Source organism: Polyodon spathula, chromosome 27, assembly GCF_017654505.1.
Source record: "Polyodon spathula isolate WHYD16114869_AA chromosome 27, ASM1765450v1, whole genome shotgun sequence".
NCBI classification, from domain to species: Eukaryota; Metazoa; Chordata; class Actinopteri; order Acipenseriformes; family Polyodontidae; genus Polyodon; species Polyodon spathula.
Genome location: NC_054560.1, coordinates 4,928,235 through 4,950,453, shown reverse-complemented (window position 1 = coordinate 4,950,453; position 22,219 = coordinate 4,928,235). Strand labels below are relative to the sequence as shown.

The 22,219-nt window shown below is 45.4% G+C and overlaps 2 protein-coding genes across 2 annotated transcripts; one reads left to right on the top strand and one right to left on the bottom strand.

Moving 5' to 3' along the window:
* The first annotated feature begins 124 nt into the window (after positions 1-124).
* On the top strand, positions 125-14,395 carry LOC121301410 (occludin-like). The gene is made up of 8 exons (XM_041230786.1): positions 125-378; positions 3,827-4,574; positions 4,830-4,994; positions 9,045-9,190; positions 9,492-9,713; positions 10,216-10,387; positions 11,663-11,704; positions 11,995-14,395. The coding sequence occupies exons 2-8, from the start codon at positions 3,849-3,851 to the stop codon at positions 12,094-12,096; spliced, it is 1,575 nt and encodes a 524-aa protein (XP_041086720.1). The 5' UTR covers positions 125-378; positions 3,827-3,848; the 3' UTR covers positions 12,097-14,395.
* A 1,945-nt stretch (positions 14,396-16,340) lies between these two features.
* LOC121301547 (nuclear receptor subfamily 2 group F member 6-like) lies at positions 16,341-21,431 on the bottom strand. Its single transcript, XM_041231035.1, has 4 exons — positions 19,536-21,431; positions 18,502-18,596; positions 17,453-17,983; positions 16,341-16,877 (listed from the first exon to the last, which is right to left on the bottom strand). Exons 1-4 carry the CDS (start codon positions 19,799-19,801, stop codon positions 16,603-16,605), a joined length of 1,167 nt encoding a protein of 388 aa, XP_041086969.1. The 5' UTR covers positions 19,802-21,431; the 3' UTR covers positions 16,341-16,602.
* Positions 21,432-22,219: the final 788 nt, after the last annotated feature.

Here is a 22,219-nt window from a genome sequence, read left to right as displayed (position 1 = left end):
GCACACATTGAGTTCCTCGTAGCGTGTCATTGGTGTACACAGAGGCCGTTGTTTCCAGTTATGCACCCTAGAGAGAGAGAGAGAGAGAGAGAGAGAGAGAGAGAGAGAGAGAGAGAGAGAGAGAGAGAGAGAGAGAGAGAGTGTAACAGCCACTTGTTGCTTAGCTGAAAGCAGAAAGTCGTCGAGTACCGAAAATAATAATTTTGTGAAACTGTTGAGCTCCGTCGCGTGGCTCCTCCGGGGCTGTAAAAAGGGATTTCACGTCGAGGTTATAAGAAGTAAAGTCATAGGAAGTTTTTAAATGCTTCTGTAATCCAGAGGAAAGGAGCCTAACCTAACTCGCCTTGTTGTGTCACAGACACTGCTGCATGGGAGCAGGTGAGTGAGCGGAGACTTCTTGCGTGTTAATTATGATCGCCAGCCCAGCCAGCCTCTTCCAAACGCGGCTTCCCGTGGCTCCGGTGACTGAAACCGAGTAAAGATGCGTTGGTTTTGAGTACATTTTGACCCGGGAGTTTTGAAATGCCGAGTTGTAATTGTGTATTATTTGACCCTGATGTAATGTAGGCTATGGACGGTGTAAAGTGACCGTGTTGTGAAATGTAAAGAAACTGTTTAGCAGTTAAAAATGATGGCAAGGCACACACCCTGTCCTTGGAGACCAAGAAAGCAAACGATTCCCCGTTATACTGTACAACAAATAGCAACTACCCAAGAGACTGAACATCGTGCAGGAATAATGCAAACAGATTAGAGTTTTTTCAGAAAAGGGTATTACTGTTGTTGTTGTTATAAAACATGGACATACATATTATTGTGGCACAGCCCAGTTTGGTTTTGAGAGGCACAGCAAGTTATAACCAATTACCAAAGAAACTTAATAATGCTCAGTTTAACATGTTCTGTGTTACTGGAAAGAGGCTCACTTCATCGCAATGGACACACACCTCTAAGAGAAACACCTCAAACAGTGGATGTGTATACAATACTGTGTGTGTATATATATATACAGAGAGAGAGAGTGAGAGAGAGAATATATGGATAAACTCAATGCCAGGGGGTTTAAATTTAAAGGGATAGTAGGTTTTTACATCTTTACTATGTAGTAAATGACGTCACAAACACATTGATAGATTTAAAATGAAGTGAGTATAGTTGCCATGGCATTCCAAGCCTGTAAATACCTAGTTTGTTTTCATACACACTTTCCTTTACAAATGCATGTTAAACAAATATATATACCGAAATATTTATATATATATATAATAAGCTGTATCTCTCACCTTTTAAAAAAGAAAGCCATCATCCTTTTATATACCTATTTCCTGTAAAGCGAGGAAAGGTTTTGTCCCTAACCTATGTACACAAACACACTGTTTTTCATAACACACTTTCTACTTTATGCATGTTATATGTTGATATTATATATATTATAATCATATATATATATATATATAAGAGTAAGCCAAGGACTAGATATACGATGACTTTCAAGACGGCCATCATATATATATATATATTCTAATATATAATATATATATATATATATATATTATATATATATATATATATATATATATATATATAATATCTATAATCGACCAGGTGTATATCCTTTTTAAAATCTTTCTTGTTCTTCCGTTAAACATCCTTCTTGTCCTGGAGTCCACTGCATTCCCACTCTCACAGCCCAGCATTGAGAGAAGCATGGAAATGGCAAAGCCACTCAATTATTTATTTCGAGGGAGATCAGTTACAACTTTCATCAGACAGAACCCTTATAGTGTTATACTGCAGCACACCGAGTTCCTCTTCTCGTGCAAGCTTATCACTTACTGGGGCGTTCCACTGTATCGGAAAGAACCCGTACATGACTTGTTTACTAGTTTAGGGACATCAACAGTTTTATTTTCCAACACCTTGATTAAGTGGGATTTTTCACAGTGCATTTTCACAGTGCTTCCTCCCTGTGTTCCGACAGCCCACGGAAGTAAGAAATATCACAGTGAGCCATTCCCAGGGAGGTGAGCACATGTTTGAATAGTTCAGCCTTTGTTCTTCTCTGAAGAATGTCTGCTCAGCTATGACAAATTTTCTGTGTTTGTCTGAGAGCACAGGTGGGGGTGGGGGGGCTGTTGCTGGGAGGGGAGGCAAATAAGGAGGACGTTTACTGCTGGTAATACGACTCCAATTGCATAGCTGTTTCACTCATTCTATGTTTTACTAGGAGCCTGATTAGCCACAGTGTATAGGTAACAAGCTCAGGTGTGTCTTATTAAACTCGTAGTAAAACCAGGAATGGATCAAACTGCTATGCAGTGGCAGTCTTATTTCCATCCCTGAAACACAAAACCAAATTACCCTGCTTTACAAAAACACCTTCCGTTTATTTAAAAAGTTTCTGCTTGTGAGGCCCCACCTTAATAACTTTTTAAATGTCTCTGAGTGTTCAAAAGGACACCCTTAGAGATACAAAATAATAAAATACCTACCTGGGCCTAAGGTCTTGCATAGCGTTTTGCGTCCCCAGGCTTTGCTTCAGCTGTTTAAATAACATGCCTGTCGTTTTTCTTTTCATTGTTAACAACCTGACAACTTTTCACACTGATAACTTAAAAAGAAAGTCTGTCTCAAAGCTCTTTTTGGAGTGTCAGCTCTAATGCACTGGGGGTTGAGATCTGTCCTCTAAATCACTGCAGGAAGAGCGATTAAAAAAAAAAAATAAAAAATAACAAGTGCTCTGGCTTTGCTGTGTTACCTGCTTGACACTATCGGTGCACTAAAACGTACATTTTGAAAAGAGCTTTGAAGCAGACTTTAAAGTTATAATTGTAAAAAGCTGTCAGGATGTCCACCCATAGCTTTGACTTTCCGGACTCAAACAACAAGCACAAGGAGGAACCTTTTTTTTTTCCTCCAAGTGTAGAAAGCTTGGAATTAGATATTGTTAGGCCCCATAATGGGACATTGTTAGAGCGCCCTAATCTGTGTGTGTGTGTGTGTGTGTGTGTGTTTGTGTGTGTGCGTGTGCGTGTGTGCGAGAGGTAACTTATCAGGGGCCCAGGCAGGGTTGTGAAACAGCTAAAGGAACCAGAGTACTGTGAAAGCAACAAACTAGCTGGTGGTAGAGGTGCAATGAAAAACCAATCTCCTAATCAGTCAGGTAATAATCGACAGGGGTTGATGCATTGAGAATGCTTTGTCATTCAAAAGCACAGATGCCTTGCAACAGAAAGAATGCCTGTGCTGGCTCCAATTAATCAATCCCCAAATGTTTGAGGCAAATTAAAGTCCATGGCGATCAGCAATCAGTTTATCGATTTAAGTTGGGATTGTATTATTTAATGAACTAGAGCACCAATTACCTTTAATCTCATGCTAACTTTGAAAGAACCAGGTCACCCTGCAAGAGCAAAGTATTCAGCATGCATTTAGCCCTGCAAAGGAAATGTGACATTTTGGTGTACATTTATAAAAGAATCAGAATTTTAGTTTTTGACAGAATTGCGTATAGCAGCATTTAAGGGTTAAGACAGTCCCACAGCCTGCATTGTTTTCTGTTCTCTACTTTATTTACTCTGAGACAATAATAATTTGTTGACTTTTTAAAGGCTTGCACTGTACCAGGCACCCAGAATACTGAGGACTTCATGCTTTTATGAATTAGCTGGCTCTTTTAATCCCAAGTATGAAGCAGAAAACCCTGAAACGCTGGTCATTGTTTGCATTGTATTCCCTGTAGGAGGCTGTAACAGGATCTGAAATTCAGCCGCCCTGTATGTCTTGAGGGGGGTGTTTATTGTTCTGTATTGTGTTCCCATTTCAGGTCATCCTTTCCCACAACCTGAATGATGTCGCGCTACGACAGCCCGCCCATGTACAGCCCCCCTTACTCCCCGAGCGGATATGGACCCCCGGGGGAGCTCCTTGAGCCGCGCTCCCTCCCTCCCGATTCCTTCTACATTCAGGAGAAGCCCCAATACTTCTTCAAGTGGACCTCCCCACCAGGGGTCTTGAAGATCCTGGAGGCCATCAGCCTGCTGCTGTGCTTGGGGATATTTGCCTGCGTGGCGTCCACCCTGGCCTGGGACATGGGGTACGGCGGGGGCATGGGCCTGGGGATGGGCATGGGGGGTTACGGGATGGGGGGTTACGGGATGGGCGGGTACGGGATGGGGGGGTACGGGGGCTATGGTATGGGCTATGGCGGGGGCTACGGTATGGGCTATGGCAGTTATGGAGCCTCCACCAGCCCCCAGGCCTCCAAGGGCTTCATGATCGCAATGGCGGCCATCATTTTCATCGCGGCCCTGGCGGTCTTTGTCGTGATCACCACCAAGTCTCAGAGCTCCCGCAGCCGCAGGTTCTACCTGCTGGTGATGGTGTTCAGCGGCCTGCTGGCGGGGCTGGAGCTGATCGCCACCTTCGTCTTCATCATTGGTGTCAATCCCATGGCCCAGAGCTCCACCTCCATGTACTACAGCCAGGTGATGATGATGTGCCAGTCCGTGTACAACTCAGGGGCCTTCGTCAACCAGTACCTCTACCACTACTGCGTTGTGGATCCCCAGGAGGTCAGCAACCTTTGTTTCGGGGGTTGGGTTGGGGTGGGGGGGGGCTGCGAAAGTACAATCATAAATGACATGATGCAGTATGAGAAATATTTGGTTATTATGAAAGTTGGTGCAGTAAACCTGAATAGCACAAATACCAGGCCTCAGAAGATTGAAATCAGGAGGGATATTTTCGAGACACTGGGGTTGACTGCAAGTCCAGGCGCTGTAGGAAGTGGGTTTGACTCTAGTTGTTGTCCCTTCTCTCACCTCCAGGCCGTGGCTATGGTGGGTGGTTTCCTGGTGGCTTTTGCACAGGCTCTTATCATCTTCTTCGCCTACCAGACGCGCAGCAAGATCTGGCGCTACGGCAAGCACAACATCTACTGGGACAAGCCTCTAAGCGCAGACCCGGAGGAGGGGCGTGATGTGGAGGACTGGGTGAGTGTGTCTTATTGCAGGCTGGCTCTTCTGAGCTACTGTGCACAGTACAGTCCAACTGAGATAAGCTTGAGCAAGAGCTGGTGTCAGTGTTGGGGTTACGGCAGGAGTTCGGGTTACTGTATGTACTCTTATGTTGTGAAAGCACCAATACCAGCTCTCAGGAAACACCGTAGAGAATATGCTGTAGAGCTGCATAATGTGTAAACATGGAAACCTGTTGTTCCATTCTGAGTCTTTCAATTAGCCTGACGGGTTGGTTCTCGCGAGGTTTGTAACTTTGCCAAACAGGTCCAAGTTGCAGTGAAAATAAAAGCGTAGAAGCACAGTCCGTTGTGTAAATGCCCATGTTGGTGTATGCAAACAGTGTATGCAGACAGATGGCTTGAATGTAACTGATGGTGGAGCAGCAGCCTTAAAGAGACACTCTTTTTTCTCGCTGCTGTATCTCCCACAGTCGACACAGTGTAGAACATAGAGATTCACAGCACTGGTGTAAAACATTCACGGGGGCCTGAAAGTCGCAGTAGCCCATCACTCCTGTTTCGTTGCATTGTTGAAATTACCAGCAGGAGTGTGAAACTGTCAGGCTCCTGGTCAATCTGAACTGATCTCACTTTTCACAGCATGAGTAAAGCTGTCTGTAAGTTTTCTAATGGGAGTTGTGAACGCAGCTATATGGGAGACTATATATATCTAGCTATATATCTCCAGACCATTTCAATAATACACTTAATTGTAGGTAGCTGTGAATCCCAGTGCTGGGTGCAGTGCTAGTATGATTGTAAAGGCCAGGGTTTAAGCATATACAGATGTATCTAATCCATCAGTACAGACATAGCTTTGTGAAAAGGGCCTAACGTCACAAAACTAATGGCAAACTAACTTCAAATCAAACTTCATATTTTTGTGCTATTATTTTGGAACACCTGAAGGTCATTTAGGGTCCACACCCTCTTTTAGCAGTTCTGCCAGGACTGTTAGACTGTGGGTGTGCCTATTGTATGTCTCTGAATGAGAGTCAGATGGCTTACGGCTGTTGGTGGCTGATGGATTATTTGCTCATGATATGATTTGGTTTCAGTCTATGCAATTATTAACCAGGGAGACTGTAGCGCTTGGTTTCTGCATGGAAATCCAATACCTGCCTATGTGTTTTTTTTAAACCTATCCCACTTTGTAATAGTATTATAAGAGGGGGTGGGGGGCAAATAAAACAAATACATAACTGTGCATCTAGCGCTCGGGGCGTGTGAGAGATTAATATTGTTTGCACAGGATGGCAATACATCTTATTGAATTCAGAAACAAGAACTTGGCTGCAGGAGGCAACTTTAAAAGTTTTCTGTACAGACACAGGCCGTGTTTTTCCCAAGAAGGTCGTTTTTGACCGGTAACCCAAACGATATCTCCTGTAATAGTCTATGCTGATTCATTCTACAAGAGCACATCCCGCACAGTTCTGACAAAGCCTCTTCCCATCTATGACAGTGCTGCAAAATTTATACTGAATGCAGATTACACCCAGATTACTGAGTCAATGTGTCAGATTCTGGCCTCTCAATCTCCAGCTACTGTAGGTGGAAACGCAGCCTCAGTAACAGACCAGCTCTGTTTATATCACTGCCGGTGGAATATTAACAGTCTACTCTTCTGGTTTATTTGCCTTTTGATAATTTTTATTTATTTTTTTGGCTCGGTTTAAGTTGCTGGTGTGGTGGAATGTCAATTTCAAGTCATAGCTGTGCTTCGTGTTCCTCTTACTAATTCCGTGGCAGTCAGTTCCTTGCCACCTGCTGAAAACATCCTAAACATGTCTTGTTTAACATCTTACTGCCCTGTGTAAGAAAGGTGTGTAGTACATACAGTGTGTTTGCCATTACCAGCAATGGAAACTCAATGGATCTTTATCAGATATTCCACACAGCCCCTGATATGCTTCCACTGGATTGCTTGTCTGTATTAATATCATTGCTACGTCACAACCTCATTGCGGTACCATGCTAGTGGCTTGTACAGTTATAGCTGTGCTACCATTGCCCCTGTAAGGAAGAGAAAGGCAATAAAATGACCTCACCTGACCAGGTGCAAGATGCTCCATGAACACACACCAGGGCCACATCCAATGCTTCCTCCACAAATCAGTAACTGATATCATTGCTTATTTCTGTTAATAACTAGTGGCCTCGTTGTTGTGAATAATGATAATGATTAAGCTGTGAAATTAAGACTTTTGATTATTGGAATCAAAATAAACATGTACCGTTCTGCTTAGATCCTTGTCGTGTGCGCTCCTTCACACACAATTACAGACATCATTTAGTTTCCTTTCACTCCTTAGTACAGAACTATGGCATTGCCACTGTGCTGCGTTACTATTCCAGATCATTTCTGAGGCGTTCGGGTACATCAATCCAGCTGCTCCTTCATGCTGCAGTAACTATTCACTGCCATCTGTATTCTCTATTAAAACCCCAGGAAGCCAGACAGAAAGCCGGTTTCCCTTTCTTCGCATAACTTCTGCTTCTGCTCTGATAACATCAGCAGGAAATTCCTACAGATCTGACATTTCCAGCATGGCTTCATAACCTGACCACCTTCTAACCCTTCCAAAACCTTTATTGCTGTAATCAGATGTCTTCATTGTGAGCAGTTGTGTGATTTCGGGTCCAAAGTACAACGCACCCCCTTGTTATAAATCCTGTATCGGTTTCAGGCACTATTTTAACCCCGTGGTACCCAGAGCGCCGCCCCAGACACAGAGAATTCATCATTTGGAGTTAAGCAACATCATTTTGTTCCATCCTTCATGTATACAATTAGGCAGGGAAAGATGAGACATCTGAGCAAAAATAACTGAGACGGAGAATTAAGACAAGTAGTGTTCACTTCGACTGGCTGAGATCACAGTGTGATTACAGGGTGCTGGTGAAGAACAGGCTTGCCTGTGCTGGTCCTCAGGACACACTTGACGAAGTGTTTGTGTGCTAGGGGTTTAACAAGGAAGGTGTCCTGACCTAAATGCACAGGGGAACGCATTGCATAAGCACGAGGAAAACGTGGTCAACTGCAAAATGCATTTACTTTTCTAAGAGGTTTCGATACAGCTAAAACAGCCATCATGGATCATAAACGAACTGCTCAGCTGTGCCGTTCGCACTGAAGGCTTCAGTTTGGAAGAATGAAGTAAACAGACATCGAGGTGCAGTAAAATCCAAAGGGAGACACTGCTAATCTAAGAGGACCCTCACATCGCTAACATGAGCAATAATGCCTTCCTGTTCCATGAAACGGATGACAAAAGTCTACTGTAACGAAATGTTTTAGGATGCGACGAGTCAGAAAATTATGCCCCAAACGGCAAAAGATTAAAAAAAAAAAAAAAAAAAAAGCTCTTAACAACAACAATGTCTCCGCTCCTGCTCCTCAGATTAGTCGGCCCACCGCTGGTATTGTTCAAACAGCAAGGTACGAAAACTTGAAGCATATATGGGAGCTACTGTATATCAAGGTACGTCCATTTGGTCTGTAAAGTGTGCGTTAGTAACAGTGAGTATTGGTAACGAGGGCCCCTTGCAGAGTCTGAAACATTCCCGGGGGAACGTAATTAGGATGACCTACAGAAATGATGCTTCTCCGAATTTTAATTGCAAGGTGGAGTCCTGTGAGGAATTACAAGGTTAATGTAGGTCACAGACAGGACATCACAGAGCAATTTCACACTCCGCTGGGCACCAGAGCTGGACGTGACCTTTAGCTGTGCCTGAGCAATGTGGAGGAAAGGTGGAATGAGCCTTTCAAGTCCTTGAAGCTTAAAGGACCAGGAGACTTCGTTGGACTAACCCTTTCACTTACTCTTTTCACTACCCGGGGCTTCCTTCATCTCTCGTTTCTGCCTGTTAAAAAACGAAATGCGTCATGATTCGTGATGACCCCGTACTAGTTAGTCCGACAGTTACACGTGACATTTATTCTGCAATCTTTGTTTTAGCTCAGAATTTAAAATGTAGTTTGCAGCCGAGGTGCCTGACCGTCCATCTCTCTCTGCAGGTTAACAATGTGCAGGGTGGGAACAGCACTCACGCCGAGACAGTGGAGTACTCTGAGAAGCCAACCTCTCAGGTCAACATGATCAGCAACAGCAGCCCAGCTAAGGCAGGCAGCTACTTCAGCTCTGGCACCTACACTGACCGCAGGTGAGAGAGGAGTGAGGGACAGGGTGTGGGCGTGATCCTCTACAGCTACAGACACAAGTTTTGCATTTTTGTAAACCCCATGCCCAAGTCAGTCATACTAGAAATGTGTGATCACAAGAAGGGATTAGTGTCTTGATTAAACAGTGTAAACCATCGTCTGTTAAAATTAGCTAAACCAAACGCTGTGCTATATATGGCCTAGCCTATTTCAGATGGCAGGGTATAAGCATAGTCTTCTTGTTAAAAAACTGTAAACCTTACTAGAACCTTCACGTCATTGGTCGGTCTGTCTTTCTGTCAGTTTCCCGGCCGCGACTCCCTTGGACCGCCCCCCAGAGTACACAGGACCGGTGGTCAGCTCCAGCCCCTCGGAGGAGGAGGGCGGGGGAGTGAGGCGCCCCGCAGCCAGGAGAGGAAAGAAGAAGCGACGCAGGAACCCCGAGCTGGACGAGTCCCAGTACGAGACGGAGTACACCACTGGAGCAGACACCTGCGACGAGCTGGACCAAGGGGAGTGGGAGAGGTGAGGAGACACATCCCAGACTTGAGAGAGGCAGCGTGGCCGGGTGCATTGGGAAGGAGGCTTTGAAGAATAGTGGTTGAGTGGTGTGAACGAAGCTGGCTTAGTGTAAAGCAGGAAATATCTGCGGCAACTTCATTTTGTGGCTGTCTCACTATGGGCATATTTAAAGCAACAAATGTTTGCGCGTGTAAACTGTACATATACTGTACATAAACTGAATTGAGTAATCGTGCTGCATGCTATATTTAGCAGCTGTTTAATAAAAGCGAAATTCAGGAGTTTTTCTTGCCGGCAAACTTGTTTTACAGTATTTGTTAAAGCCGAGGGAGGGGGAGGTAAGCAGCGTGACCTAGCGGTTAGAGTTGAGGGACTAGGAGGTGGGCAATGTGGCACAGTGGTTAGGGCCAAGGGACTGGGAGGTAAGCAGCAGTGTGGCGTAGTGGTTAGAGCTGAGGGACTGGTTAACGTTTCAGAAGCTGATGCACACTCCTCGCTCCCCCAGCCTGTACCCCCCGATCAGGACAGACCAGGAGAGGCAGGAGTACAAACGGGAGTTTGACTTGGATCTGAAGGTGTACAAGCAGCTGTGTGCTAAGATGGACGACGTCAACGACCAGATGAACCAGCTGAGCCGGCAACTGGACAGCTTGCAGGAGGACAGCCCCCAGTACCAGGTGAGCCTGACTCCCCAGCCTGCTCACTGGACAGCATGCAGGAGGACAGCCCCCAGTACCAGGTGAGCCTGACTCCCCAGCCTGCTCACTGGACAGCTTGCAGGAGGACAGCCCCCAGTACCAGGTGAGCCTGACTCCCCAGCCTGCTCACTGGACAGCTTGCAGGAGGACAGCCCCCAGTACCAGGTGAGCCTGACTCCCCAGCCTGCTCACTGGACAGCATGCAGGAGGACAGCCCCCAGTACCAGGTGAGCCTGACTCCCCAGCCTGCTCACTGGACAGCTTGCAGGAGGACAGCCCCCAGTACCAGGTGAGCCTGACTCCCCAGCCTGCTCACTGGACAGCTTGCAGGAGGACAGCCCCCAGTACCAGGTGAGCCTGACTCCCCAGCCTGCTCACTGGACAGCTTGCAGGAGGACAGCCCCCAGTACCAGGTGAGCCTGACTCCCCAGCCTGCTCACTGGACAGCATGCAGGAGGACAGCCCCCAGTACCAGGTGAGCCTGACTCCCCAGCCTGCTCACTGGACAGCTTGCAGGAGGACAGCCCCCAGTACCAGGTGAGCCTGACTCCCCAGCCTGCTCACTGGACAGCTTGCAGGAGGACAGCCCCCAGTACCAGGTGAGCCTGACTCCCCAGCCTGCTCACTGGACAGCATGCAGGAGGACAGCCCCCAGTACCAGGTGAGCCTGACTCCCCAGCCTGCTCACTGGACAGCTTGCAGGAGGACAGCCCCCAGTACCAGGTGAGCCTGACTCCCCAGCCTGCTCACTGGACAGCCTGGACCACTTCAGGCACACAAGGAACTAGGCACCTGCTGTTCAAAAGAAGAGGAAATTGACCGTTTGTTTACCTGTCAGTAAATTTGCACAAATAAGAAAGTTTGCATTGCTTGTATTTGTGGGACACATATGTCCCTTGTACCGTAAGGGATTAATGGGGCATAGTACATTAACACTGAAAATACTGCCGGTTACATCATACTGTGAGTCCCTGTGTCCCAACACTGCCCCAGGACCTGTCAGAGGGTAGTTTCAGTTAAATATGAGAATTAGTAAGTCTAATAAATACATAACTTTTTATTTTATTTTTGTTTTTATATTTCTAAATAGAGGTAAGAGAACTTGACTAAATTTGCATTGGTTTTGCTTTCATTCATCGTGTCCTTAGTTACAGCAGCAGCAGCAGGGAGTTCCAATTATAGTGCTGAAGTGTGTTACCACAAGATGGTGCTAGTGAGCCAGTCTGATCTGATTGTGGTGCCTTTGTATTGCAGGGAGTGGCTGAGGAGTATAACCGACTGAAGGACCTGAAACAGGTGAGTTGAGAACGTCGCTAATATACTCCCATCTATCATTTGCATAAATGTGCTTTACTTTAATTAAATAACTAAAGATATAAGACTTTTATTAAAGCCCGTGAATTATTTTACTGAACTGTGAATCAAATTAATGATTTTGATTGTTGAAATGTGAAACCAAAGATTGGTTCACTGTATGATTAGTTTTTGCATCTATGCAAGTTACCCTTTATTTAATGTATGAAAGAGGGTGGTTTGGGGGTCTAGTGACCTTGCACTCACTGACTGGTATCCCCTTCCTTCCCCAGACCCCTGACTACCAAGCCAACAAGCTGCAATGCAGGCAGCTAAGGAGCAAGCTGTTTCACATCAAGAGCCTGGTGAACAGCTACGACAAACAGCGCCCCTAGTGGGCACTGGAGGAACCAGAGAGACGCAGCTTCAAACCCACCTCTGCCAGGGGGTGGCAAGGCTTTGTAAATAGATAGCGTTGAGAAACTCTTGGGGTGTTTCTGACCCAGCGTGCCCCTTTGGCTCCTGTCAAACCGATCCAGCCGCTAGTCCCGTTCACTTCTCTGTGTGTGACCGCGTTCTCTTGGTCCCGATGAGGTCACGACATCAGAGCCACGCCCTTTTAATTGCAGAGCCCTGAAATAAAAAGCACTTTGACCTGTTTTTTAAATTCACCCCCTCGCCCAGTTGTGTGTCCGACTATGCGCAGTATGCATGTTTTTAATCTTGTTAAAGGAGTCATTTTTGGTCACACCCACGATGTCTTTGGCTTAAGAAAAGAAAACAAGGCTGGAGTAGATTATGAGCCTCGCTCTTTTTCAGTTTATCATGTTTTTCCGATGCTTGTACGGTGCAATCACCGTGCTTATCTGTTATTCACCATGTATGCACAATGCATTACCATACTTTGCTGTGTTGTACTATGCAAGCAAAACGAAAACGTGGTTGTTGACCCAGACTAAGGACTTTTAAAATGAACAAGGATGCAGTTCTTCTGTAATTCTGTAACATTAAGCTCAGCTGCTATCCTTCAGTCCTCAAGCCTGCAGCCGCCAAACATGTCACCATCGCGTTAGCAGGACAGGAGCCAAACGATTTCACTTCCAAGATGCACGAAGCCTGCAAAGGGGTAATGAAAACACGCAAAAGTGTAATGGGCAAAACAGCTGAACAAAGTTTGAGTTCAGATTGCATCCTATCCAGATCAAACTCCACACACACAGAGCAGCTGGATTGCCAAACTGCTGCCAGTCTCGCTGTCAGTTATCTTCATTACAGGAGTTCTGATCACGTGGGGGGGCTGTTTTGATGAAGGAGGTTAAAGTCATGGTTGTTTTGACTGTGGTAGCTTCTATTTCTGATACTGGGGCAAGGCTGCCATCCTTCAGATTCATGCTCCTTATACTTGATCATTAATTTACTGATCTAGCCAAACTTTGCTTATCTTCTGAGATCATTCAAGGTAAATTACTACTGTAGTTAGTTCATTGTACAGCGTGCAACATCCAGACGAGGCAACTGTAATTCATTCTCCTATTTCCCCAAGCAAGAATAGTGCAGAGATTCTTATAAAGTGATCTTATTATAAATGATGCATTTGTGAGATAATTTTTCAAGATATTTTCCAATCCACCGATATTTGTTGGGATTTCAAGGTGCAACGTGCACAAGTGAAAAAACGAAAGCGCGTTGCAAAATGTTACGCAAAGCAGGCTCAAAACCTAAAGGTATTTTTATGTTGTTTTATCAAGATATTCGGACAAGAGACCAATCCTATGCATTGCCTAGCACTTTGAACCATTATCCAGGTTTTGTTACAAGCCTTTGTTGTATGTTTTCTATACAAATGCGGTATGGGTTTTGTTATGTAAGCTCTAGTAGGAGTTTATTGAAGTTTGTTTTAAAACCTGGAATGGCTCAAACAACCGCTATGCAATGGGAATCATGTTGCCAACCCTGGGTTTTTTTTAAAATATATATTCCTTTTTTCTGTAGTCCTAGAAAAATCAGTTATAAAACATAATTCCAACATCAAAAAGATACTAATACAATAATACAGTAAACTTAACTAATGTGTAAAAAAAAAGCTAGTATTTTGTATTATTATTATTATTTTTATAATTGCTTAAGAGTTGAAGACAATATAACACTGTTTAGACATTACACTAATATATTGTATATTAGAATAGTGGGCTATTTTTATATTATGCAACTTTCAAAGCTGCAAACAGGGATCATAAGATTGAGTGATTCATTTGTTTGACATGCATGTAGTTCAATGATAGAAACAGGTTGTGCAGGGAGATCGTTTTTTTATTGTTATTGCTGATAAGATTATAGCAATTTGAGTGCAAATGTTGTGTTTTGATCACAGAATACAATAGGTTGGATTCTATTTTGCCATCAAACTCTAGAATGTTCTTTTTTTCAAAGCCCCCGGTGCAATTATTATGATTTTTGGAGATGAAGAAAAAAAAAGGTGAAAATGTGAAAATTTGATATAAAAAAACATCTCACAAATGAAACTGTTCCGCAAATATAAAAGTGAACACAAGACAACACGTGCATTGTGTAAGTTGAAGAAGCCCAAGCGTTACCTATTGAGGGTGAAATTTCGATGTACATTTTCAAGCTGATCAACGCCGTGTTTCACCAAAGATCTTTGTAAATAAAACTGTCCGTTTTGAAAAATGTTAATCGTTTTTGTGTGGGGACTTTGTTTGTGAGTCACCAGGGGGGGTTATGCATATCCAGCAGTGCCCGTGTGTCTTGCCATTTTAGATCTTGAAAGCCATTGTGCAATTGTGATTACACTTGGTACTGACACTCCTTAGCACCAGGCCCAGGGCATTCTAGCGTAGCCCATAGAACTGCTGTCTAAACTGTGTTAAGCCAAGCACAAGTTCTTTCACATGTTCCAGCTGTAGGTTACAGCAGCCCGTATTTTTACAATACAAAGCTATTTAATGAGGCTATATCTTAGCAAGCGCCTGTGCATGATCCATTCTTTCAGCTCTCTTCATAATGATCTGCTGCCATCTGTAATTTATATTCTTGGCTGGGTTTTATCTGTATAGTAGTTGTATACCTTCAAAATGATGTATTCATTACTGGAGTAAAGTCACACATTACACGTCCTTCCATGTAAAATATTTTTTATTGCTTTCAATCGTACGTCATTAGTTGTCGCTTTTGAACAATGTAATTGGTCAGTACCTCACCACGCCCCTTCGCTTAACGCCAGTACTGAGCAAACTGTAGTGCAGTAAACCATAGTAAAACCAAAGCAAAGTGTAATAAAGTATTGGGACAGGATGATAACAGAGCAGTAAAGCATGGTAAGACTATGGGAAACTGTGATAGATGCATGATCAATGGCACAATTCCTGTGGAAATTTCATGGGTAAAGCTACAGTCTAGTTTTAAGAGGGAGTCTTTTCAGTAGATGCTAAGGGCGTGTTTTGGTGTCCTTGAATCTAAATATCGTTATCTAAAATGAAATAATAAGTATTACTAGTTGGCGGGGGGAGGGGGGGGGTCTGCATTTGACCCATAACCCTGAAATCTGAGTCACAATTTACATAAAAGAATAAGAAACACAAGAACAAGAATTAAATCGAATGATTTGACACAATCATAGCAATAAACACATGAAATGGTTTCATTGTGACCTGGTGATTTAAACTCTGAGCTCATTCCCCTGATCGCTTCAAAGTCATTTAAAAATAAAAAAAAAACTTTAAAAAATCAGTCTGGCATTCCAAGCATTTCTCCTCTATGAGCCTCAGCCTCTATATTAAACAGTCCTGACTCGGCATGCTCTCTCTCGGAAGGGACAGGGGACAGTTAGTCCATCCGCCCTTTATTTTCTGCTAAAGCCATCCAACCATTATTTGAATCAAGCAGCCAAGCAACAGCTAATCAAATTCACTGTCCTGAATATGCAAAGACCTTCACGTCCACCGAGTTGGGTGCAGACCAGGGAGGGTGAGTTTACAGGTCCCAGTGCAGTGTGCAGTGCAGTATTAGAGGCGCAGGGGCTGCTGAAGGGCTACAGATTTAAAGAAGGTCAGCTCTAGCACAATTTGTTGAATTACATGAAACGAACAGGAACTGCATTAACTGAATTATTCAATCAGAAACAATTCCCAGTGTTCTTTTAATCACTCCCGGGGGTGCTCCTGCCTACTTCTTGCCTCTTCCACAGTTTTTAAACCCCAGTCCAATCTGTGTGACCCGGTGAGTTTGGACAATAGCAGATCCAATGTTTTGTCTCAATTTCACATCGGCAGTTCTTTTGCGGTCGACACTGTCCCTGATCCTCCAGGATCAGTGTCATGAAAATCCCCAAAGTTTCCCTTTGTGTTGCCCTTTGGCTCCAACTGTATTAAAGTCTGTTCAGGGAGCTGCGTGAGCCTGTTTTATGACATCATCAACATCACTTCAGAATGCAGGGATATTAACTACCCTTTAACTCTGCTGCAAATTCACTTTGTACTTTTAAATACAAGCATGCAATCAAGGAGCTGTTTCTAATTTAAAGGTGATGGTGATGGAATATATATATATATATATATATATATATATATATATATATATATATATATTATATAGATATATATATGTAGTAGCTACTCATCCGAAGTGAGGTAGGCTTCAGAAAGTACAATTAGGGAATGTAGCAGACAAATGGTTTTACTGTTAGTATTGAAGTCTTTCTGTCTGATACAGCTTAGAGCTGACAGAAGGCTAAAGAAGATGCGATTAACACAAACCAAGGAATTGCATTTATAACAGACACTCTCCTCCACTATAAACTAAAAGCAGTGTAGTTAATGCACCGCTGTGCCGAAGTGTATCTATATTGACATTGCCCTGGTGCAGCTCCTCCCACCCCCCTCAGGTTACTGCCCCGGGGCGTAGGGCCAGCTGATGGAGCTGCCAGACAGCTGCATGTCTCGAATCAGGGTCTCGATGGGCGTCTTGCCCACCAGCCTCATGAAGAAGAGCTGTGAGATGAGGGATGCGGGCACGGCTCGAAGCGCGGGCAGCCTGAGCAGCAGCCGGCCGAAGCGCTGGGGCTGCCCCGGGTACTGAGCCCTCACATACTCCGTCAGAGCGACCTGGGCCTTCTCCTGCAGGCTCTCCACGTGAACCGGGTCTGTGAGCCCGCAGGCGTCTGAGATACAGGGAGAGAGAGACGGTTACAGCACAGCGAAACACAGCTTTGTGTCAGAGGCAGCATAAGACTCATTGGGACACTAAGATAGATAATTATATATAGATAGATAGATATATATATATATAATATATATCATATATATCATTACGTCTGCCAGACGTTCACAGCCTGTGTATTAACCTTGCAGGGGAAAAAAAAAAAAAACATTTTGTGTTGTTGTAGCTTTGGACCACTAGGTGTCACTGTGTCACCTGTGCAAGGAGCTGCTCTCCTGTCTGTCATCATCATCGGGACCATTTTCAGCCCCACCCGTTACATTATGTAGTTTTGAGATTGTCTCGCTTAAAATGCGTCTCCCTGCCAAAGGAAGCAGCAGGCATTGACTAGAATGGTCTACCGCGAAAACTTAAGAAATGAGGAAAGAAATATTCCAAAGCGATCTTCTTTAATGGCTATTTCTAATAAGCTTTAATGTGTAGGGCGTCCATTATTATAACAGAAATCCTTGCGCATGCTTTGACAGCCTGCAATGCCCCCAAGTAACATCTGTAACAATGAAAGCACCACCTCACCTGGGGAGAAGAGCGCGATGGCTTTGAGACAGCTGTACTCGGCCGAGTCAACCTGCAGGCGACTCAACTTCTCCACCTGGTCCTGGAACACCCGCACCTGGTCCATGAATGACACGACACGCTCCGCGGACATGGGGGAGGAGTGAAAGCCGGCCGCGGCCAGCAGGGGGGCCATGTGCAGGGGCAGGGCGGACTGGGCAGCGTTGAGGATGAACAGCTCGCTCCAGCTGAGTCGCAGCAGTGCCACCTGCTCTGACACGGGCAGCTCGGGGAAGAAGGGAATGCTGCGCGCCCACTCGATGGTGCTGAAAAGCAGCCGCGCCGCCAGCTCGCAGATGCTGTCGATGCCCATCACGCTGCCCCCCTGCTGCGGGTTGTACTGGGAGCCGTAGCGCCCGCTGGGGTAGGGCTCGGCCCGCAGGAGCTGGGAGATGAGCTCCGAGACCGGCTGCCCGTTCAAGAAGTCCCCCCCTGGGGTGGATGTGGGGCTGATTCCCAAGTGGGACGGAGGGATGCGACCCCTCTGGACGGCTGTGGAATAGAGAACACCACAGCAGGTTAACACGTTAGAGGCGGGCCATACAGAGCCATCTTTCTGAAGCTTTTTTAAATCAGGTTCTGTGAATTACCAAGAGATTTGTAACTAACCTTGGCAAATGGGCGTATTAAAAGTTTTAACTAATGAAATGAACCGTTACCCTAAAGTAATGGGAATTTTGAAAGAGAAACTAAATCCAGTATTTGAGAGAAACAGGCATAAGCTCAAACAGCACGCAAGGTCTCTCTGTCTTTCATTTGTGTAACAAACAGGCTTGGGTATTTGGCAGAGCTCTCAGTCCAGCCAGTTAGAATTGACCTTCAGGTAAGATAAGCCAGTCTGGCCACGTGTGAGTAGCGAGGCCACGTGTCAGTCAGTGTCACAACAAGCCCCTCTCCAGGGACAGCCTGATCAGAATATACAGGGACAATTAAACAAACATCAGAAAAAAACAAACCAACCCAAAGCAGTGAGCCGGCCTGGGCACAGAACCACGCTTTGGATTCAGTACCTTCTTTGCGCATCCCAACCCGGAAGCACTTCTTGAGCCGGCAGTACTGGCACTGGTTCCGGTGGTGCTGGTCGATCTGGCAGTCCCGGTTTGATCTGGGGGCGGAGACGGAAACAGATTCAGCGTCGACATAGCAAAGCTGCATTGAAGAAGCTGCTGAGGTGGTGTTTTAATACCTGCTCTTTTCACTAACATCTTTCCACTGTTTTCCAATTGAGTAATGAAAATAAGGGAGTCAGGAAAGCACTAGCATTTAAACCAGTGACTGTTTAGATCAGTACATGACGTGCTGCCTTGCAGGTAAAGCCTACTTCTTCAGTCCTTGCTTGCGGACTGCGCTGTTACAGCAGCATGCCTCTGTCGTTTATTCATTTCACTACCCAGGACAGAGGACACATCTCACCGCCTGTGGCAATAACTGTCTGGTTCTGATCTTATCAGGTCTCAGAGGCTAAGCAGGCTGGGGTCTGGCCAGCAATACAGTGTATACAACACAGGCACAGGATTTGCACTGCTGAGATATCAGCTGATGCCAGACTTCTTTGATTCTAGGCAGCTTTTAGATTAAGCAAAATTATCTTCAACAGCCGTGATGCAGCGACACTGGTGCTGTAATAAGAGGCAGCTACAGGAATGCTGGGGTTTCTTCAGCAACACATTTGGATTAGAAGCAGCTTGAACACATTCTTATTAATAAAGATCTGCTTCTCTCAGTCATCTCCGAGTGAAACATTAAATAGAACAACCAAGACTGGCAATAAACCAAAAGCAAGGCAAGCAGGCAAACGTTTGACCTAATGACCATAAATGGTTAAAGAAACCAGTAACACAGATGTCTATCAAGGCTTGCGGTTGAATTACACCTCAGTCTGGTTTACCGTCCTGGGTGCTGGAAACTACCCTTCTAAAAAGACTACCACGGTAACTTTTATTGCTGTCACACCCTCCCTCCCTGTGACCACCGCCCCGGGCTTCTCCAAGGCTGTGCATGGCTATGCCTCCTCCGTGCCTTGCTTTGCAGCGAGGCTGCTCACCTGCAGGTGTAGCTGAGGTTGCGTCTGATGCTCCTCTTGAAGAAGCTTTTGCAGCCCTCGCAGGTGAACACGCCGTAGTGCTTCCCGCTCGACTTGTCCCCACAGACTCCGCAGTCCACCGCACAGCCCCTGTCGTCCACCACGGCCTCCGCATCGCTGCCCCCGGCCTGGGGGGACCCCTCCTCATCTTCCCGCACGTAGCCCTTCTCTCCCAGGCCGTTGGTCTCTCCGTTTGGGTCGCCCCATCCCCCGCTCACCATTGCCATACCGCTCTGAGTCCAAACTGGAGGGGGGGGGGGGGGGGGGGGGGATGTTCCCTGCAGCTACTGGGCTTTTCAGTTCTCCTTTTAGTTGCTGTCCAAACTAGAGGTGTACAGCACCAGCTGAAGTCTCAGTTGACCCAAGCTAGTGTCTAATCCTGTGGTGCAAAATGTAAGACTGGCGGTACTAAACTGCCCTTGTGTTCAAATCCCCAGATGCTCTTAATGCACCATAGTTAAGAGTCCTCTAACCTCCCCCTAGCTTACCGCTGGTGCCTAACTGCACACATGCTGCTCAGATCAGGAAGAGATCACTCTGGATAAACAAAGCTTGCAGTCTTTAAATACCAAACACACCAGGAAGCCAGACACGCGCACTCACACGCACGCACACATACACACACAACAGCTAAAAACTATATTTAAGGGTAAGGCAGAGCAGTTTCCCTAAAGCCACATGCTTTTCAGTCTTGCTGCCAAGAGTACACACAAGCAAACCACCACTTAAGCCAACGTCCTTATTTTGCCAGATCCAAAGTGCAGTCACTTAGCCAGCCTCCTTTGCAGCTCACCGCCCCTAACCTCCGCAGTTCAAGCACAACAGGTTCCCAGTGTAAGGAACAGGCATAAACTGCTTTTCACAGGAAACAATAAATTACACTAAATTGCACAACCCCAGCAAAGTTCCTCTCAACTGAACAAAAGCAAGAAAGGGTTCAACAGGGTTAAGCCAAGCTCTGACGAACGAGTCAAACCAGTTCCTTCTGTGAGAGGGGGAAAGCAGTATCTTGAAATCTGACAGAAGACAGTATCGGTTTACTACACCCCTTTCTCACTCAACAAGAAAGGCTGTTTTTTCCACAAAAATTAAAAACTTTTCTTTTTCTCCAGGAAGTTTTTGCCTTTAGAAAAACATGAAGGACAAAAATTCTGCCTCCATTTTTCCACTGTGGTTTATTGTCAAAAAATCCTCTGTGAAAAGTTGCACTGCAGAGCAGGACCCAAACTTCCTCTCCCCTTTTTCAGTTTTCTTTTTGTCTTCCAGGTCAGTTCTGAGAACCACAGAACAGAGCAATAACTGAAGACTGCCTTCTTTTAGTCTCCAACGAGCACAGCTCTCTCCGGAAGATTGTAAAAAACAAACAAAGCTTATCAGGGCCTCAGAAATCCAGCGAAACAGCTATCTGTGTGTGTGTCCAAACAGGAGCAAAGTTCAAGGAACTCCTTTCTGTGTCCTAGGGCTTGTTTGTAATAAAACAAGGCCTAACGCTGCGGCAACCACTCCAGCTCATTCCACACAGCAGGAGAGTCTTCTGTTCCTTCCCTGCAAAAAAAAACAAAAAAAACGAAAAAACAAGACAAACCCTGTCTTGGTTTCTCAATTAGAAAGGAGAAAGCTCACTGTTTATCGAATGTGTCTGACACCCTCCCTCTCTCCCTCTCTCTCTCTCTTTTCTGGTTCCTGTTAATCAGACAGAAGCAGCACTGTAGTGCCGGCCAACCAATGTTGTGATGTTGTGAGCCAGCCAGTGGCCAGAGAATGCTAGAGAAATTAGTTGTTGTTGTTTTGGTTTTTTTTTGCTTTGGGAGAATAAATTAAATGAACTGAAAAGAACAGGGCTGCTGTTGTGGCCAGCTGGTTAACCTCTCCCTCTCTCTCTCTCTCTCTCTCTCTCTCTCTCTCTCTCTCTCTCTCTCTCTCTCTCTCTCTCTCTCTCTCTCTCTCTCTCTCTCTCTGTTTGTGTGTGCGTGAGTGAGTCTCTCTGCTCAGGGATTTGACACTGCTATTCAAGCCCTCTGGTTGCCATGGCGCTCTCTTCCTTATATGGACGGTGGAGTCAAAGAGCAGCGAGCGGGCTGCTGGGCTGCACACACACAAAAGGAATGCGGCGGCCTGAATCTTTTGCTTCTATCCCAGGCCCTGACCCCTGAGCCTGCCTGCCTACCGGCACATTGTCTGTGTTAACCCCTACACTGCTGGGCCACTGGGTGCAGATACTCAACCCCCACCTCCCCGCCCTACTGTGAGTCCTGGCTGTGCTCCAGTGTCTGGGCTTGGCCTGGGCGTGTGTGTGTCTCTCTCTCTAATCCATGTTTCTGGATTGCAGGGTCTCCTCGAATGTTGCAGCAGATTTAGAGATTTGTGTTTGTAATGTAATCAGGAAAGTGCTCCTGAGGGTACACCTCAGCCCCAGGGCAGCCCGGAACGCTTCTACAGAAAATAAATGTATCTGCAAATATGAAAATGATTTGCTGATTGGCCCTGTTGCAATTTTTTAATTTAATTTTTTGAAATTTTAAAAACAGTTTGGGATTAGAGTTGTTGCTCTGCCATAACCTTGGAATATCTAAAAGGAAAATTATCCTTGACAACCAGTTTGACTGTTTTTCATCCACACATCCCTGAGTGCTGTTGGGTTATTT